We start from the raw sequence: 17002 nt of genomic DNA, 5'->3' as shown, positions 1-17002 counted from the left end.
GGATGGAGCCCCACATCAGGCTCTCTGCTCAGTAGGAAGCCTGCTTCCCCCTCTCTCTCTCTGCCTACTTGTGATCTCTTTGTCAAATAAATAAATAAAATCTTTTAAAAATTGCTGAAAATACTTCTTAAAAAAAAAAAAGAATTCATCTTCAGGTCCCAGCTTTTCCTCTACTCCTCAGCCTCACCCGCAGAAACTATACAGGTTACCCAATGTCCTTTTTCTTGGCCTGAACCCACACAGGTGGTTCTAGTTCACAACAAAACTGCATGACACAGAAACAGTACAGTGGGAGCAAAGCCCGACACAGCTGGACTGGATCCACAGGCAAAGGCTATGTATGCTCTTGCGCAGACTCGGCACAGCCTTGCTTTAACAAACAGCACCGTCCTGGGCATCTCCCCTTGCAGGGATGCCTTCTCCAGGAGGAACTGCCCATGTACCTGTGCATCTTCCAGTTCAGTCCCAGCCCCCACGTTCAGTGCTTGCTCACCGGCGTGGCTACAGCCCACTAGTTTTTGCTCTGGGATACCCCATTTCCCACCAACTCCTCTGTCCAGCCTGAGGACATGTCCGCTGTTCCTGATCTGTGTACCCCCCATGATATTTCCTGTATCCCCAGAGTCTCCTTCCTCTTTCTCCTCTCTCAGCCTCCAACAGAGGCCCTTCTTTCTCCATTAAAACATGTGGAGTACTCTGTCCCATTCCATTCTCTTGGGAGGTCATTGTGGAAGTCTTCAGCTCCAATTCTCGAACTTCGGGTCTACCCTCTGGCCATCTTCACTTCATCCTTCAGCCCTTCACTTCTCTGTCTCTAGAGCGAATAACTATCCTGCTGTGTCTGGAACAGAGAGGCCTCCTGGAATGTGGGACTTTCAGGGCTAAAACCAGGATAGTTTTGCGGGAAAGTTGAAATGGTTTGGTCCCTTGCCTCCCTGGGCCACTTAATATTACTTTCTCCATTATGACCCAAAACATAATTTTTGTTTACAGCACCCCCTTTTAGCTTCTTACCATGTACTTGGGAAAGTCAATTTCGAATGAAGCCAAAAAATACTTCAAAATAACTAACATTCTACGTTGACCTATTAATAACAGTTCAAGTGGCAAAGTATACATATTCATTCTTTTTTTTTTTAAGATTTTATTTATTTATTTGACAAAGATCACAAGTAGACAGAGAGGCAGGCAGAGAGAGAGGAGGAAGTAGGCTCCCCGCAGAGCAGGGAGCCCAATGTGGGGCTCAAACCCAGGGTCTTGGGATCATGACCTAAAGCTGAAGGATGACACTGAAAGACTGAGCCACCCAGGCGCCCCACACATATTCATTCTTATTCTGAGCTCTTTTCAAAGATCACTTCAAAATTTCTCAGTCCTTTTTAATACCTGCCTGCTTTTTAGCATTCTTTCTATAAAGGTTTTTCTCCTTTCTCTCTCACTGCTTCCGTTCTCCCCTCTATACCTCTTTTCTCCCTTTTCCATACTCCCTTTTAATTCCTTCCCTCCCTTCTTCCTTTCACGGCCCCACAGTAGTACAGAAGGACAACGGTGGTTGTCGCCACAATCTTAAAAATCTTCAAAACTGAAGGCAACTGTATAAAAGGGACTACCAGGACCTCTGAGAAGTAACCCCATCAAAGCTCCCTCACCCACTTATACAACCCTGCTGCCTCCTCACATACTGTTCATTCTTGCTTACCCAGTCTCAGATCCTTAGTTTGTATCTGTCCCTCTCTAACCTGTCTTCATTTATTTTCTTCCATACCAGATTCCTCTCTAACCTGATACCGCAAAGCAAGAGGTAGTTCCTTTAAGAGTTTTATTACTAACTACTTTAGAAAGGAGAGCATCAAGATAAGAAGTAAAAAGAGAGTACAGGGATCAGCAAACTCCTACAGTTTGCCAGAAGTAGTTAAAACAAACTTTAGAGGACAATTTATTATTAAATGCTTATATTAAGGAAGTAGGAAGGTCTCAATTTCCACCTTAAGAAACAAGAAGAAAAGAGCAAATTAAACCCAAAGTAAGCTTAAGATAGGAAATTATAAAGATAGGAACATAAATCAATGAAACAGAAAGCAGAAAAATAGGGAAAAAAATCAATAAAACTAAAACATGGGGGCCCTGGGTGGTTCAGTTGGTTGAGTGGCTGCCTTCTGCTCAGGTCGTGATTCCAGAGGCCTGGGATCAAGCCCTGCATCGGGCTCCCTGCTCAGCAGAGAGCCTGCTTCTCTCTCTCCCTCTGCCTGCCCCTCTGCTTACTTGTGCTACTTCTCTGCCAAATAAATAAATAAAATCTTTAAAGAAAAACAAAACAAAAACCTTAAAAGATGGTTTTTTACAAAGATCAATTAAACTGACAAAACTCTGGCAAAGCAGTCAATGAAAATGAGAGGAAAAAAAAATATCAGAGAGAGAGGGCACATGACTACTGACTGTATGACCATTAAAAGAATGCTAGGGACAGCAGTGGGAGTAAGGGCTAACTGCAAATGGGCTTGAAGGAGTTTGGGGGATGATGGAAATTTGGGGGGGTGATCTAACAAGGGACTGTGGTGATGGATGCACAAGTCTATGAATTTACTAAAGATTATTGCACACTTAAGATGAATTTTATTATATACAAATTATACCTCATAAAGCTGTAAGAAAAAGGGTAAGGGATTATCATGAACACTCTATGTCCATGAATCCAACAGCTTAGATGAAGTGGACAAATTCCTTGAATTTGGTTGACCAACCAAGGGTCACTCAAGAAGAAGTGGATACCTGAGTAGCCTTACTAAAGAAACTGAATTTGTAGGGTGCCTGGGTGGCTCAGTGGGTTAAAGCCTCTGCCTTCAGCTCAGGCCATGATCCCAGGGTCCTGGGATTGAGCCCCACATCGGGCTCTCTGCTCAGCAGGGAGTCTGTTTCCTCCTCTCTCTCTCTGCCTGCCTCTCTGCCTATTTGTGATCTCTGTCTGTCAAATAAATAAATAAAATCTTAAAAAAAAAAAAAAGAAGAAAGAAACTGAATTTGTAGTTAAAAATTTTTTATACAAAGAAAACTCCAGGCACAAACATTTAAGTAAAAATATTGCCAGCTCATCAAGAAAATAGAACACTCTCCAATGAATTCTATGTAGCCATTATTATGGCCATACCAATCCAGAACAAGACAATACAAAAAACAACAAAAACAAAAACAAAAACAACCCACACTATAGGCTAATGTTCTTTTTGAGCACAGATGCAAACACCTTTAACAAAATGTTAAATTCAATTCAACAATATATAAAAATAATACATCATGAGGCGCCTGGGTGGCGCAGTCAGTTAAGCATTTGACTTCAGCCTGGGTCAGGATCTCTGCTGTGTCCTGGGATGGAGCTCCACTTCAGGCTTGTCACTCAGCAGGAAGTCTGCTTCTCCCTCTCTCTCTGCCCCTGCCCACATGCTGTCTCTCAGATAAATAAATAAAATCTTAACCAAAAAAAAAGTCATATATCATGATCAAATAGGGTTTATTCCAGGAATGCAAGGTTAGCCTAACTTTAAAAATCAATCTAGGGGCACCTGGGTGGTTCATTCAGTTGAGCGTCTGCCTTCAGCTCAGCGCATGGTCTCAGGGTCCTGGGATCGAGTCCCGTGTTGGCCTCCCCGTTCAGTGGGAAACCTGTTCTCCCTGTTTTCCCCCTCCCTCTGCTGCTCCTCCTGCTTGTGCTCTCGCTCTTGCTTTCTCTCTCTCATAAATAAATATTTTAAAAAATCAATCTAATTAATCACATTAACACACTAAAGAAGAAAAGCCACATGATCACCACGATAAATACTAAAAAAAACCATTTTATACATTCAAATCCATTCTTTTTTTTTTTTTAAGATTTTATTTATTTATTTGACAAAGAGAGAAAGCACAAGCAGGCAGAGCAGTAGGCAGAGGGAGAAGTGGAAGCAGGCTCTCCACTGAGCAGAGAGCCCAATGTGGGGCTCAACCCCGGGACTCTAGGATCATGACCTGAGCCAAAGGCAGATGCTTAACCTGAGCATCTCGTAATAATGAGCCACCCAGGCACCCCTCAAACCCATTCTTGATCGAAATTCTAAGCAGGGGTGACTTCAACAAAATTGCAGAGAAAGGACCTTCAAAAACCCAATCCTCCATAAAAGCAATGAGAATACTGGCAAAATTGTCAAAATCAACCTTTTTAAGAACTCTAAAAATTAATCAAAGACTTGCAGCAATCTAGGAACATTTCTTCAAAAAACATGGACAAATCTCAGTAAGAACAAACTATGTGGGTTGTTTTGTTTTGTTTTGTTTTTTTAAACATACCCACTCCCTCTTCCCAGTTGGGAGGTAGCCTTGAAAACCAAAAGCCACAATCATGGTCTAAAACCATCGACCTAGCAGCCACTGGAGGAGGCAAGGCAGGGCTGGAGCTCTTTCAAAGCACCATTTACAGAGAACTGACACTATTTGACCTATATGATAGTTCCCTGGGAAACCCCACTTGCAAGGCTCACCCGGCTCAGAGCCCAAACAGTGGGACTGCATTTTTCCTGACGGTGTTTGTCAAATCAGAAGCAATTATTTAACATCACCACTACCTGAAATGGCAGATAATAGAGCAAAGAATAGGCTAACCAAAAGCTTAAAAGGAAAAGGTGGAGCCAAGAATACACAATGGAGAAGGAACATTCTCTTCAATAAATAGTGTTGGGGAAACTGGATAGCCCGATGCAAAAGAATGAAATTAGACCACTATATTACTCCATACACAAAAATTAACTCAAAGTGGATTAAAAACCTGAATGTAGGGGCACCTGGGTGGGTTAAGCCTCTGCCTTTGGCTCAGGTCGTGATCTCAGGGTCCTGGGATCAAGCCCCGAGTGGGGCTCTCTACTCACCAGGAAGCCTGCTTCCCCACCTCTCTCTGCCTGCCTCTCTGCCTACTTGTGATCTCTCTCTGTGTCAAATAAATAAAATATGAAAAAAAAAAAAAAAAACTTGAACGTAAGACCTGGAACCGTAAAATTCTTAGAAGAAAACATAGGTGGTAAAGCCTTTGACATCAGTCTTAGCAACATCTTTGTGGATGAGACTTCAAAGGCAAGAAAAACAAAAGCAAAAATAAATAAATGGGACTATCTCAAGATAAAAAGCTTCAGCACAGCAAAAGAAACCTTCAGGAAAATGAAAAGGCAACCTAATGAATGAGTAATAATATCTGCAAACCACATATCCAATAAGGGGTTAATATGCAAAATACATAAAACGAATTAATCCAACTCAACAACAACAAAAAACAACCTGATTAAGAAATGGGGAGAGGAGCTGAATAGGTATTTCTCCAAAGAAAACACCCAGATGGCCAAAAGGTCCATGAAAAGATGTTCAACATCAGTAGTTACTAGGGAAGTGCAACTCAAAACCAAAACGTGGTATCACCTAATACCTGTAAAAATAGCTACTATCAAAAAAGACAAAAAATAACACATGTTGGAGAGGATGTAGAGAAAAGGGAACCCTCACACACTGTTGGTAGGATTATAAACTGGTAGAGCTACTAGAAAACAGTATAGAGATTCCTCAAAAAATTAAGACTAGAACTACCATATGACCCAGTTATTCTACTTCGGGATATTTATCCAAAGAATAGGAAAACCTTAGTTTTTTAAAAAATATATACACTCCTGTTTATTGTTATGTCCACTGAAGCACAGTTTAATAGCTAAGATAAAGAAATAAAATGTCCATCAGTAGATGAATAGATAAAGATGTGTTATATTTATACAATGAAGCCAGGCTCAGCCATAAAAGAGAATGAAATCTTGCCATTTGCAGCAACATGGATGGATCTTGAGGGTATTACGTCAAGCAAAATAAGTCAGTTGGATAAAGAGAATTACTATAAGATCTTATGTGGAATTCAAAAGGCAAAAGAAATGAACAAAACAAAAATAACCTCATATAGAGAATAGACTAGTGGTTATGGGTTAAGGACATAGGGGATTAGCAAAATGGGCAAAGAGGGCAACTGTATGTCCCTAGACTTGTGGTGATCACTAGTATATGCAAATGTCAAGTTTTAAAGCTATATACCTGAAACATAAGATTTTTTAAAAAAGGAAAAGCTGGACAATGAAGTGTCCATAGACAGTTTTGAAAAGCTCTGACATTTTCCTGGGATTCTAAAAGGCCACATACATGTGTAAGGCTGTTGCCAGCAGACCCACCTTACAAGAAATACTAAACAAAGTTCGTCAGGCTGAAAGTAAGTGATCCCGGACAGTAATGCAAATTCACACACACGCACAACACATGCACACACAGACGTGGTAAAGTAATTAAGTGTAAATGGATATTCCTGCTCCTTTCTTCTCTTACTTAACTTAAAAAAACTATACAAGAGGACATTACATAACTGTGTTGTTAGGTCTATAACATATAGAAATGATATTTACCAATATTTACCAATGAGTGAGAGCAAAGATGTACTAGGCCAAAAAAAAAAAAAAGGCACCAGATGGTGATCCAAATCAACAAGAACAAATGAAGAGAACCAGAAATAGTAAATAAAAAAGGTAACTGTAGGGGCGCCTGGGTGGCTCAGTGGATTAAGCCACTGCCTTCGGCTCAGGTCATGATCTCAGTGTCCTGGGATCGAGCCCCGCATCGGGCTCTTTGCTTGGCGGGAGCCTGCTTCTCTCTCTCTCTCTCTGCCTGACTCTCCGCCTGCTTGTGATCTCTCTCTCTGTCAAATAAATAAATAAAATCTTTAAAAAAAAAAAAAAAAAAGTAACTGTAACACATATTGTAAAGTGTGTGTGTACTTGCATCCCCGTCTCTAAGTTTCTTTAAAAGACATAAAATTGGGGCACCTGGCTGGCCCAGTCGGTAGGACATGCCACTCAATCTCAGGGTCATGAGTTCAAGCCCCACGCTAGATGTAGAGTCTACTTCAAACATAAATAAATAAATACAAATAAAAAACATAAAATTATATAAGTAAAACTACAACAATGTATATATGGGTTTGTAACATATAAATATAATATGTTTAACTATAATACCATCAGCCAGGAGTCAGCTTGAAATTCTCTCCCTCAGCTCCCTCTCTGCACATGCGCTCTCTCTCTCTCTCAAATAAATAAATCAATCTTTTTTTTAAAAAGATTTTATTTATTTATGTGACAGAGACAGAGATCACAAGTAGGCAGAGAGGCAGGCAGAGAGACGGAGGGAAGCAGGCTCCCTGCTGAGCAGAGAGCCTGATGCAGGGCTTGATCCCAGGACCCTGAAACCATGACCTGAGCCAAACGCAGAGGCTTAACCCACGGAGCCACCCAGGCGCCCCTAAATAAATCAATCTTTAAAAAGAAGAAAAAGGAAAGGAAAGGAAATATAACTATATAGAAGGAATACTTCTCTATCTTCTCGAATTAAGTTAGTATAAATCAAAAGTCGATTCTTATAAGTTAAGATGCAATAATACAATGGAATATTATCACCATAAAAAGGAATGAAATTCTGATACATGCTACAATATGAATGATTCTTGAAAACATTATGCAAAGTGAAATAAGCCAGAAACAAAAGAATAAAAATTTCATGATTCCAGTTACATGAAATATCTAGAATAAGCAAATTCAGAGAGACAGAAAGTAGATTAGAGATCACCAGGTGTTAGGTAAGAAGTTATTGCTCAACGGGTACAGAGTTTCTGTTTGGAGTGATGAACAAATCTTGGAAATAGTGGTAATGGTTGCAGGACAGTGTGAATGCAATACTGCCGCTAAACTGCACACCTACAATGGTTAAAATAACAAAGTTTATGTTACATATATTTTATTTTACCATAATTCTTTTTAAAAAATGTATATGATTAGCCCTAGAGTAACCACTCAAAATAAATCCTTTAAAATTACAATTAAGAGTAAAATAATAGTTAAAAATCATTAAAGAAATTTAAAATATTCACTTAATGCATAAGAAAGCAGTAAGGAGGGGCGCCTGGGTGGCTCAGTGGGTTAAGCCGCTGCCTTCGGCTCAGGTCATGATCTCAGGGTTCTGGGATCGAGTCCCATATCGGGCTCTCTGCTCGGCAGGAGGACTGCTTCCCTTCCTCTCTCTCTGCCTGCCTCTCTGCCTACTTGTGATCTCTCTCTGTCAAATAAATAAATAAAATCTTTAAAAAAAAAAAAAGAAAGCAGTAAGGAAGGAACAGAGGAACAAAAAAAGACATGAGACATACAGAAACCAATACTCAATAAACATGCCACTTAAAAGGAAAACTACAGACCAATCTCTCATGAACATAGATGGAAAACCCTCAAGAAAATATTAGCAAATCAAATCCAACAATGTCTAAAAAGAATTAAACACCACAACCACATAGGATTTACTCCAGGTATACAAGGCTGGTTTGACATTCAAAAATCAGGTAATGTAATCTACCACACCAAAAGGCTAACAAGGAAAATCATATGTTCGTATCAATTGATGCAGAAAAAGAACCTGACAAAATCCAGTATCCATGCATAACAAAAATAACTTACAATGGATCACAGACCTAAGTATAAAAGGTAATACTGTAGAATTTTTAGAAGAAAATACAGGAGAAAACCTGTGTGACTTTGGATTTGGCAATGAGTTCTTAAATATATTAGCAAAAGCAGAGGTGCCTGGGTGGCTCAGTGGGTTAAGCATCCCACTCTTGGTTCCGGCTCAGGTACTGATCTCAAGGTCCTGGGATCTGGCCTGGCTTCAGGCTCTGTGCTCAGCAGGGAGTCTGCTTGAGGATTCTCTCCCTGCCCTCTCCTAAAATAAATCTTAAACAAACAAACAAAAAATGTCAAATACCTGGTCCATGAAAGAAAAAAATCAATAATCATGACTTCATTAAAATAAAAAACTTCTACTCTGTGCAAGATACTGTTAAGAGAATGAAAAGACTAGTCACAGATGGGAGAAAATACTGGCAAAACATATATCTTGCAAAAGACATTCTATGATGCGCAAAAAATACTTAAAAACTTAACAATAAGAAAACAATCCAAGGATTAAAGCCTCTGCCTTCAGCTCAGGTCATGATCCCAGGGTCCTGGGATCGAGCTCCGTATCGGGCTCTCTGCTCTGCAAGGAGCCTGCTTCCTCCTCTCTCTCTGCCTGCCTCTCTGCCTCCTTGTGATTTCTGTCTGTCAAATAAATAAATAAATCTTAAAAAAAAAAAAAGAAAGAAAAAATAAAACAATCCAGGAAATAGGCAGAAGATCTAAACAGACAGGTCACCAAAGATGACCCACAAATGCCAAATAAACCCATGACAAGATGCTCAACATCAGCTGACACCAGGGAATTTCAAGTTAAAAGAACATTAAAACAACAACAGATCCCACTACACACCTATTAGAATGACTAAACAAAAATTTTTTCATTGACAATACTAAATGCTGGCAAGGATGCACTGCAACAGGAACGTTCATTGATAATGGGAATGCAAAATGGCACAGCACCTTGGAACATAGTTTGGTAGTTTTTTTACAAAACCAAATTTGTACTTTCAACACACAATCATACTCCTAGGTATTTACTCAATTAATTTGAAAATTTATGCACATAGAAAACTTGCACAAGAATGTTGAGAGCAGCTTTATTAAACCTTGATAGAAGCAACTAAAATGTCCTTCAGTGGCTGAACAGATAAACAGATTAATTATGAAACATCTCAGGGCGCCTGAGTGGCTCAGTCGGTTAAGTATCTGCCTTCAGCTCAAGTCATGATCCCAAGGGTCCTGGGATGGAGCCCCACATCAGGCTCCCTGCTGGGAGAAGCTGGGAGCCTGCTTCTCCCTCTACCTCTGCCCCTCTCTGCTGCTCATGCTCACGCTCGCGCGCTCTCTCTCTCTCTCAAATGAATAAGTAAAAATTCTGTGTTTTTTTAAAATTTTATTTATTTATTTGACAGACAAAGATCACAAGTAGGCAGAGAGGCAGGCAGAGAGAGAGGAGGAAGCAGGCTCCCTGACGAGCAGAGTGCCCGATTTGGGGGCTCGATCCCAGGACCCTAAGATCATGACCTGAGCCGAAGGCTTAACCCACTGAGCCACCCAGGTGCCCCTGAATAAATAAAAATTAAAAAAAAAACAACCCTATGAAACATCTCTGAAATTGAATATTCAGCAACAAAAGAAAATTAGCTAAGAAGCCATGAGAAAGACAGAGGAACCTTAATGCACATTGCTAAGTGAAGAAAAACTGTCTAAAGGGACTATATGACTATATATGACTCCAATTATATGACATTATGGAAAAGGCTAAACTTTAGAGACAAGAACATGATCAGTGCTTGCCAGGAGGTTGGAGGGAAGCAGGATGGATGAACAGATGAAGCACAGGGATTTTTAGGGAAATAGAACAATTCTGTATAATACTGTTATGGTAGATACATGATACTATGCATTTGTCAAAAACCATAGAATTTTATAGCTAAAAGAGCAAACCTTAATATATGCAATTAAAAAAAAATTCACATGGGGGGTTGGGGGATCCCAGGAAAGAATGCAAACTGACAAGGAAATCTACCTGTATCGCAACCTCACTGAAGGGGTGGGAGGAAAAGGCACCAACCTAAGCAACCAAGGAAATGAGTGGAGCCTATTAAAGGAAAAGGAACTACACATAAGCACTGTACTTTTAATTGATAGTTTTTCCCCATGGAGTATGGTCTAACAATTCAAATACTGCTATATGTGTATGCTGAAATTGGATGGTAGATGGTAGGAGTCAAGTTTCTTTTCTTTTTTTGGTGGTGGTGGTGGGTGGAGGGCAAGTCCAGGTTTCTAACTGTAGCAGTAAAAATTTATTAAGAAACAAAGGGAGGACGCTAGAATGATCCATGTGGTAATGGATTAGAACTGGAGTAGTATGAACTCATGTTCAGCCTAATATAGACACAGTGATTATATATAGAAATATTTAGGGGTGCCTACTGGCTTAGTCTGCAGAGCACGTGACTCTTGATCTCAGGGCTGTGAGTTCAAGCCCCACCTTGGGCTTAGAGCTTCCCTTAAAAATACAGGTATTTATAATATATGCATGGGTTACTATTCACACATATGTTTCTTTGCTCTGTCCCTGGAGAGGGCTTAAAAAACATGCCTACCAATAGTACCTCTAGGAGTGGGGAGTTATGCTCCCCCAACCTAAGGGCCAGGTATTTATATAAATTGAGCAGGAGCTACAGACAGGGCCAGAGACAGGATGGAAGGGAAAACATCAAGGATACCACTACAACAGGAGAAAATACTGAAGACTCCGTAGACAAGTCAGGAACGGTCCCTGCCTACTGGCAATGGTACTAATACTGTAAAACCAGAAGGAAAAAGCCAGCAGGAGCATGCCCACCTCAGGCAGAAATTAAGGCATCTGTAAGCAAACTCATTCTAAGTTGACATTTGGCACCTTTACTTCTCCCATTTGTGTGTGTTCTGAAGGGGCGGAAACCCGGAGGATTGAGCCCGGGTGTAGGCTCCCTGAAGCACCCAGCATGAAAGCCTACTGCCACAACCTTAGCAGGATCTGTTAAGTGTGTGGAGAATGAACCAAAGGGCTAGTAAGGATGGCAAAGAGCACTGTGAGATGAGTCCCAAGCACCTTATAAGTAGGTGACTGCATGTGGTCACTGGACCCATTATTAAACAGACCACAGACGCTGGCCTGCAAGAAAAGGGACCTTCTGGGGGTGCCTGGGTGGCTCAGTGGGTTGGGCCTTTGCCTTCTGCTCGGGTCATGATCTCGGGGTCTTGGGATCGAGTCCCATGTCGGGCTCTCTGATCGGTGGGGGGGCTTGCTTCCCCCTCTCTCTCTGCCTACTTGTGGTCTCTGTGTGTCAAATACATAAATAAAATCTTTTCAAAAAAGAAAGAACGAACGAACGAACAGGGACCTTCTGGAAGGGTCTGGGTATACGGCCTCAGCCACATCTCTGGTTCCAGGATGCTCCCCTGGGCCCAGGGCCATACACCTAGCTCTGCTCTAGGAATGGGGAAGGTGGATGCACAGGACCGGACAGGGCCCAGCGCGGGTCACACTGGTGAGTCGGGAAGCGCGGCAAATGTGAGAAGTTCGGACCAGGAGCCATAGACTTGGTTTTGGAACCAAACTCTGCCATTCTCTGCTTCGCGTCACTGAGCCTCCCTAAGCCTGTTCCCTCATACAAAGAAGTCTTCCGACTTCTTCACACGGTGGTCCAGGAATCAGATGATAACGTGTGTGCATACAGTTGGCCAACAGGCAACTGCTCGACCAGCGGTTCTCAAAGCGGGGTCCGAGGGCACCTGCGCGTCCCTGAGACCCTTCGAGATGGCCTGAGAGGTCTCCAGCTAGCGTCTGCCTGAGCCCAGAATCGCTTTGTAAACGTCCTCCACGACAGCCGGTGAGCCTCCAGCTGTCCTTTATTAAACCAGAGAGAATCTCAGAATTACAAAACCACGCCCCTTTTCACTCCGTCTGTGTTACAATGTTACGGGTTTGTCATTTGTAAATGAGTGCTTTTTTAAAATTCTGTTTTAATTCCTCACACCGTAAAGACGGACAAATACAAGAAAAGCTCTTCGGGGTCCTCAGCAATTTTTCGGCAGGTAAAGGGGTCCTGGGACCAGTCCCGGAGCTGCGGCGCGAACACACGCGCGGAGGGGTCCTCCGCAGGCGAGCCGCCTCTCACAGGCTGCCTCCAGGACCCTTTCACAGGACAGCCGCTCGTCCGCGGTTTCCACTTGTGGGGGAGACTCGTCGTGGGCTCTGGGGCTGCTACATCGAAGGCCTGTACCCATTTCCCCGGCCCAAGCAAGGACCCTCCCACAGGGCGGCACGCGCAGGAGAGGCGACCCTCGCGGGGCGTCGGCGACCTTGGCAGAGGTCGAGCCGGCGCGCGGGAGAAGCGCGGTGCTCCCGGCCGGCGGGGGTTGGGGGGTTCCCGGCAGGGACTGGAAAGGCCGGGCTGGGTGGCGGGGGACTCAGGGACCTGCACTCACAGCCTCGGCAGCGCCGCCGCCGGCGTTCCATGTGGCGCTCTCCACAGCAGACGCAGCGCCATCTTCCTGACGCGCGCGCCCCGCCTCTGTCCTGTCCTTCCTCGTTTCGCCACGCCCCCGGGGTCCCGCCCCCAGGTGGCCCCGCCTCCTCAAGGCCAGCAGCGCAGCGCCCAGTCCCCCGCAAGCCACGCCCCCTGCCTGGCGCACCTGTTCCCGCCCCGCCCGGAGCTGGGTGGGGTGGTGGTCCCTGCTGCCAGAAACTTCTCCGCTGTCACCGCGGGTAGAGCCGGGGCTCGGAGTGGTTGAACACTTCTTGAGCGGTTTTTCTGATGACTGAATCCGGTTTTCTCCGTGCTTCTGGGTTTTTTAAGACGACTTTGAGAGACTTTGTGTTTTCCCAACCAGAACAGGCCAAATTTTCTAGGGATTAGTTGCTTTTATTGTTAAAAGAGCTGCCTAACAAATTCGTGAGCCTCCCCATCTGCACGCCTCAACAGTTAATCCATTATGGGACACATTTGCTTGTAATAGGATCAGAACTGCTGTGGGCAACTTTCAGGGCCAGAGAAATGCTTGCTGAAGACTCAGTCGGCAAACACAACACTTGACTCTAACTCCTTCCTGTCAGTTTTTCAGCAAATACAACTCCTGCGGCTTACCAGTGGGGGGACTGTTGAGGTATTAAAAACAGACTTTACTAGTCGTGTGACTTTGGGCAATTTACTTGGACTCTCCATGCTTCAGTTTCCTCCTCTGTAAGGTTGGAATATTAATAATACTCACCTCATAGGTCTGTTACGAGAATAGCTTGAGTTAATGTATATACAGAGCTTAAAACCTTGCTGGCACAGTAGCGTTAATTCTCGTTATTAACATCATCATGTCCATTCCCTTCTTGAAACCCTTTGATGGCTTCCATTGGGAAGCATTTGGAATAAAACCCAAGTTCTTCACCACAACCTTGAAGGAAGGCCTTACAGGATCTGGCCTCTGCCTTTCTCTCCAACTTATTTCAGCCCCACATTCTTCTTTCCACTTTTTTAAAGTTCACTAAGCCATCTCCCACTTCAGGGCCTTCCCACATGCTGCTCCATCCCCCAAATGCTCACAGCTACACCTTCTCATCCTCCAGGACATTTAGACTCTCCACCACCTGAGCATGCTCAAAGAGGCCTGCACTGACTACCCGAGTGCCCTCCCAATCTAATTCACCACCAACAGCAACCTGATGGTTTCCAACACAGCCCTCATCACAACATTTGGGAATTTGAGAAATCACTTTCTTATTTGCCTTTTCCTTGGTGGTTCTCAAGGTGGGTGGGAACTGCTGTCCACTGATCAAAGGGGTGGGCTTTTAGGGTATGCTATGGTCATTAAAGGGGCAGAGCTTAAGTTGTGTGGCAGTCCCACTCCTAGAAAGGCAGCTAATTCTCGGGTCTAAAAACACCATCTCTAGGAATAGACTGTGAGTTCTTTGAAAATGAGGACCTGGTGTATCTTCTCAGTGCTGTGTGCCCCCAGCACCTGGGTGAGTGACTTGTAACCAGTAGGTATTTAATAAATATAAAATGAAAATGTTCCACCGGCCTCATTATAACTCCAAGAGCTGCCATATGAGTAATTATCTTTATTAAAAATGCCCTGGACCTCATGGCTTTTTAGGTAAAGTAGGACCTCCTGTGACTCATTTGCTGATTCAATATCTTTCAGATTCTGCTTGAAGAAATTGTAGCTATGCCCATTCTCACCAGGACATCTGTGGTTTTGTTGAGCTCCTTCGTGAGATTACTAACTCATAGGTTTTAAGGACTGTTTTCTAATTTTTGTATATTTTAAAAATAAAGCTTTATTAACTTCCCGTATTTCTGAATATAATAGAGAAAAGAATCGAGAGTTCCTCCTGTGAGGCTAGTCAAATCTGGTTTTATTCACAGCCTCCAAACTAAAATAAAAGTACATGTTTGCCCCAAGGACATTCTAAAAATATGAAATTTAGCAGAGACTCATTATCCTGTTGAATTAGGCAATCTGATAGGATAAAAACCTTGCAGAGATCTGAGAAAGAAGGGGCCAGAAACAGTACCTCTGGAGCGTAATAAGCTCAGGGGTGGCAAGAGTGGGGACTAGAATAATGAACCAACACTGCTAATTATTGAAACTGGGTGGCCGGTACACAGGGTGGGAGTGGGATGGATTACACGTTCCTTGCCTTTGTGTATGTTGGAAAATATTTTTAACAAAAAAATTAAAATAAAAATCAATTCAACTAATGCTTAGCATAGAAAGAGCCAAAGGCAGATTTACTCAAAGCCAAAGGAGGTTAAGCCTCAGGGTCCCTGGCTTGAACAGGCCCCTTATAGGTCCCTCCCAGTGTGTTCACAGGTCATATGTCTTTGTAAAATGTATAAAAGTGAGCTATTTATCTGTGCATTCCAGCTTACCCTCTCTCAAGCTTTTTGTGGGTGTGGGTGTGTTGGGTGGTGTTGGAGTGACTGCAGCATTTAAAAAAAAAAGTATTCATTTATGTAAGTAATCTCTGCACCCAAAGTGGGGCTTGACCTCACGACCCCGAGATCAAGAGTCACGTGATCTACTGACCAAGCCAGCCAGGCGTCCCTGCAGCATTTTGAGGATCCAATTAAGTGGAAATTAAGCTGGGAAATATTTGGCTTAGATTTAGTAGAATGTGCTAATGTGATTTTTTAAAATGAGTCTTATTTTTCTTTAAAGTTATTTATTTATTTATTTATATCAGAGAGAGAGAACTCATGAGAGTGGGAGGAGCAGAGGAAGAGGAGGAGAGAGGGAGGGAAGCAGACTCCCCACTGAACGTGGATCCTGACACAGGGCTGGATCCCAGGATCCTGAGATCACAACCTGAGCCAAAATCAAGAGCCGGCTGTTTAACCTACTGAGCCACCCAGGTGCCCCTATGTGATTTTTTGAAAGATTTACATAATCTCTACACCCCACATGGGGCTTGAACTTACAACCCTGAGATCAAGGGTCACATGCTGTACTGACTGAGCCAGCCAAGCACCCTGAGATTTTTGTGATTTGCAAACACCTCCAGGTTTAGTTATGATTAGCTGTCCAGGTTTAGGAATGCTTTCCAGGAATACTGCTGTCCAATGTGCTATCTTACCTGTGTAGACATGCAAGGCCAGAGGTCATGTCCCAATGAAAATATGCTGCTAAGGCATCTGACCCAGAAGCGTGTGGGTAATAGAAGAGACGATTTAAAATATATGGAGCCAGAGACTATCTGTGGTCACCAGATACATAAAAGTGCAAAGAGAATGTTTAGTTCTTATCTGTATCTGGTCAGCGTAGAAACTCCTGTCTGGGGTACATTCTGATGGCATTGTAGTGGCTTTCACACTGTTGACTCTGCTCGGCTGGAAACACTCCTCCCAGAACTGCTTTGCCTGTGTATTTCCAGGTTGAGATCGTTCAGCAGAGACATCTGCATGAGATCTGGCAGGTGGAAGTGAAGCAGCAGGTCCACGATGTACCAGACACTGTGGCCATGCATGCGTATGCCTGCGGATCGGTGGTCCACCCTGCTGAAATGGGCCTGTCTGTGCTAACTTCCTCCCTTTTGAGATTGTTTACAGATCTCATTCCTTTACATTCATATCCACCTCGTTTTTTCTACTCAAACAAATTAAAGCATTTATTGAATGATTCCTGACCTCAAGAAACTATCTGAATTCAGAAACATGCTACAACATGGATGAACCTTGATAAACGAAATAAGCTACACACGTAGACACACACACACACACACACACACATTGTATGATTCCACTTCTAGGAGTTTCCTAGAGTAATTAAATCCATAGAGACAGAAAGTGCGGGTTGTCAGGGGCTGAGAGGAAGTGGGATGGGGAATTACTGTTTAAGGGGCACAGAATTTCAGTTCTGCAATATGAAAAATGTTCTGGAGATGGTTAGTGGTGATGATCGTACAACGGTGTGAA

The 17002-nt window shown here is 43.0% G+C and overlaps 1 protein-coding gene across 6 annotated transcripts in view; it reads right to left on the bottom strand.

Moving 5' to 3' along the window:
• Nucleotides 1-13097, bottom strand: part of CLYBL (citramalyl-CoA lyase) — a 281749-nt gene extending 268652 nt beyond the window's left edge. For all 6 annotated transcript variants that reach the window (XM_044250032.1, XM_044250033.1, XM_044250031.1 and 3 more), the window contains exon 1: nucleotides 13020-13097. In XM_044250032.1, the coding sequence (XP_044105967.1) occupies nucleotides 13020-13081 (62 nt within the window). In that variant the 5' untranslated portion in view covers nucleotides 13082-13097. The remainder of the gene's footprint in view (nucleotides 1-13019) is intronic.
• Nucleotides 13098-17002: the final 3905 nt, after the last annotated feature.

This window comes from Neovison vison, chromosome 5 (assembly GCF_020171115.1).
Source record: "Neovison vison isolate M4711 chromosome 5, ASM_NN_V1, whole genome shotgun sequence".
NCBI classification, from domain to species: domain Eukaryota; kingdom Metazoa; phylum Chordata; class Mammalia; order Carnivora; family Mustelidae; genus Neogale; species Neogale vison.
Note: the sequence above shows the minus strand (reverse complement) of the source record. Positions and strands in the feature narration are given on the sequence as shown.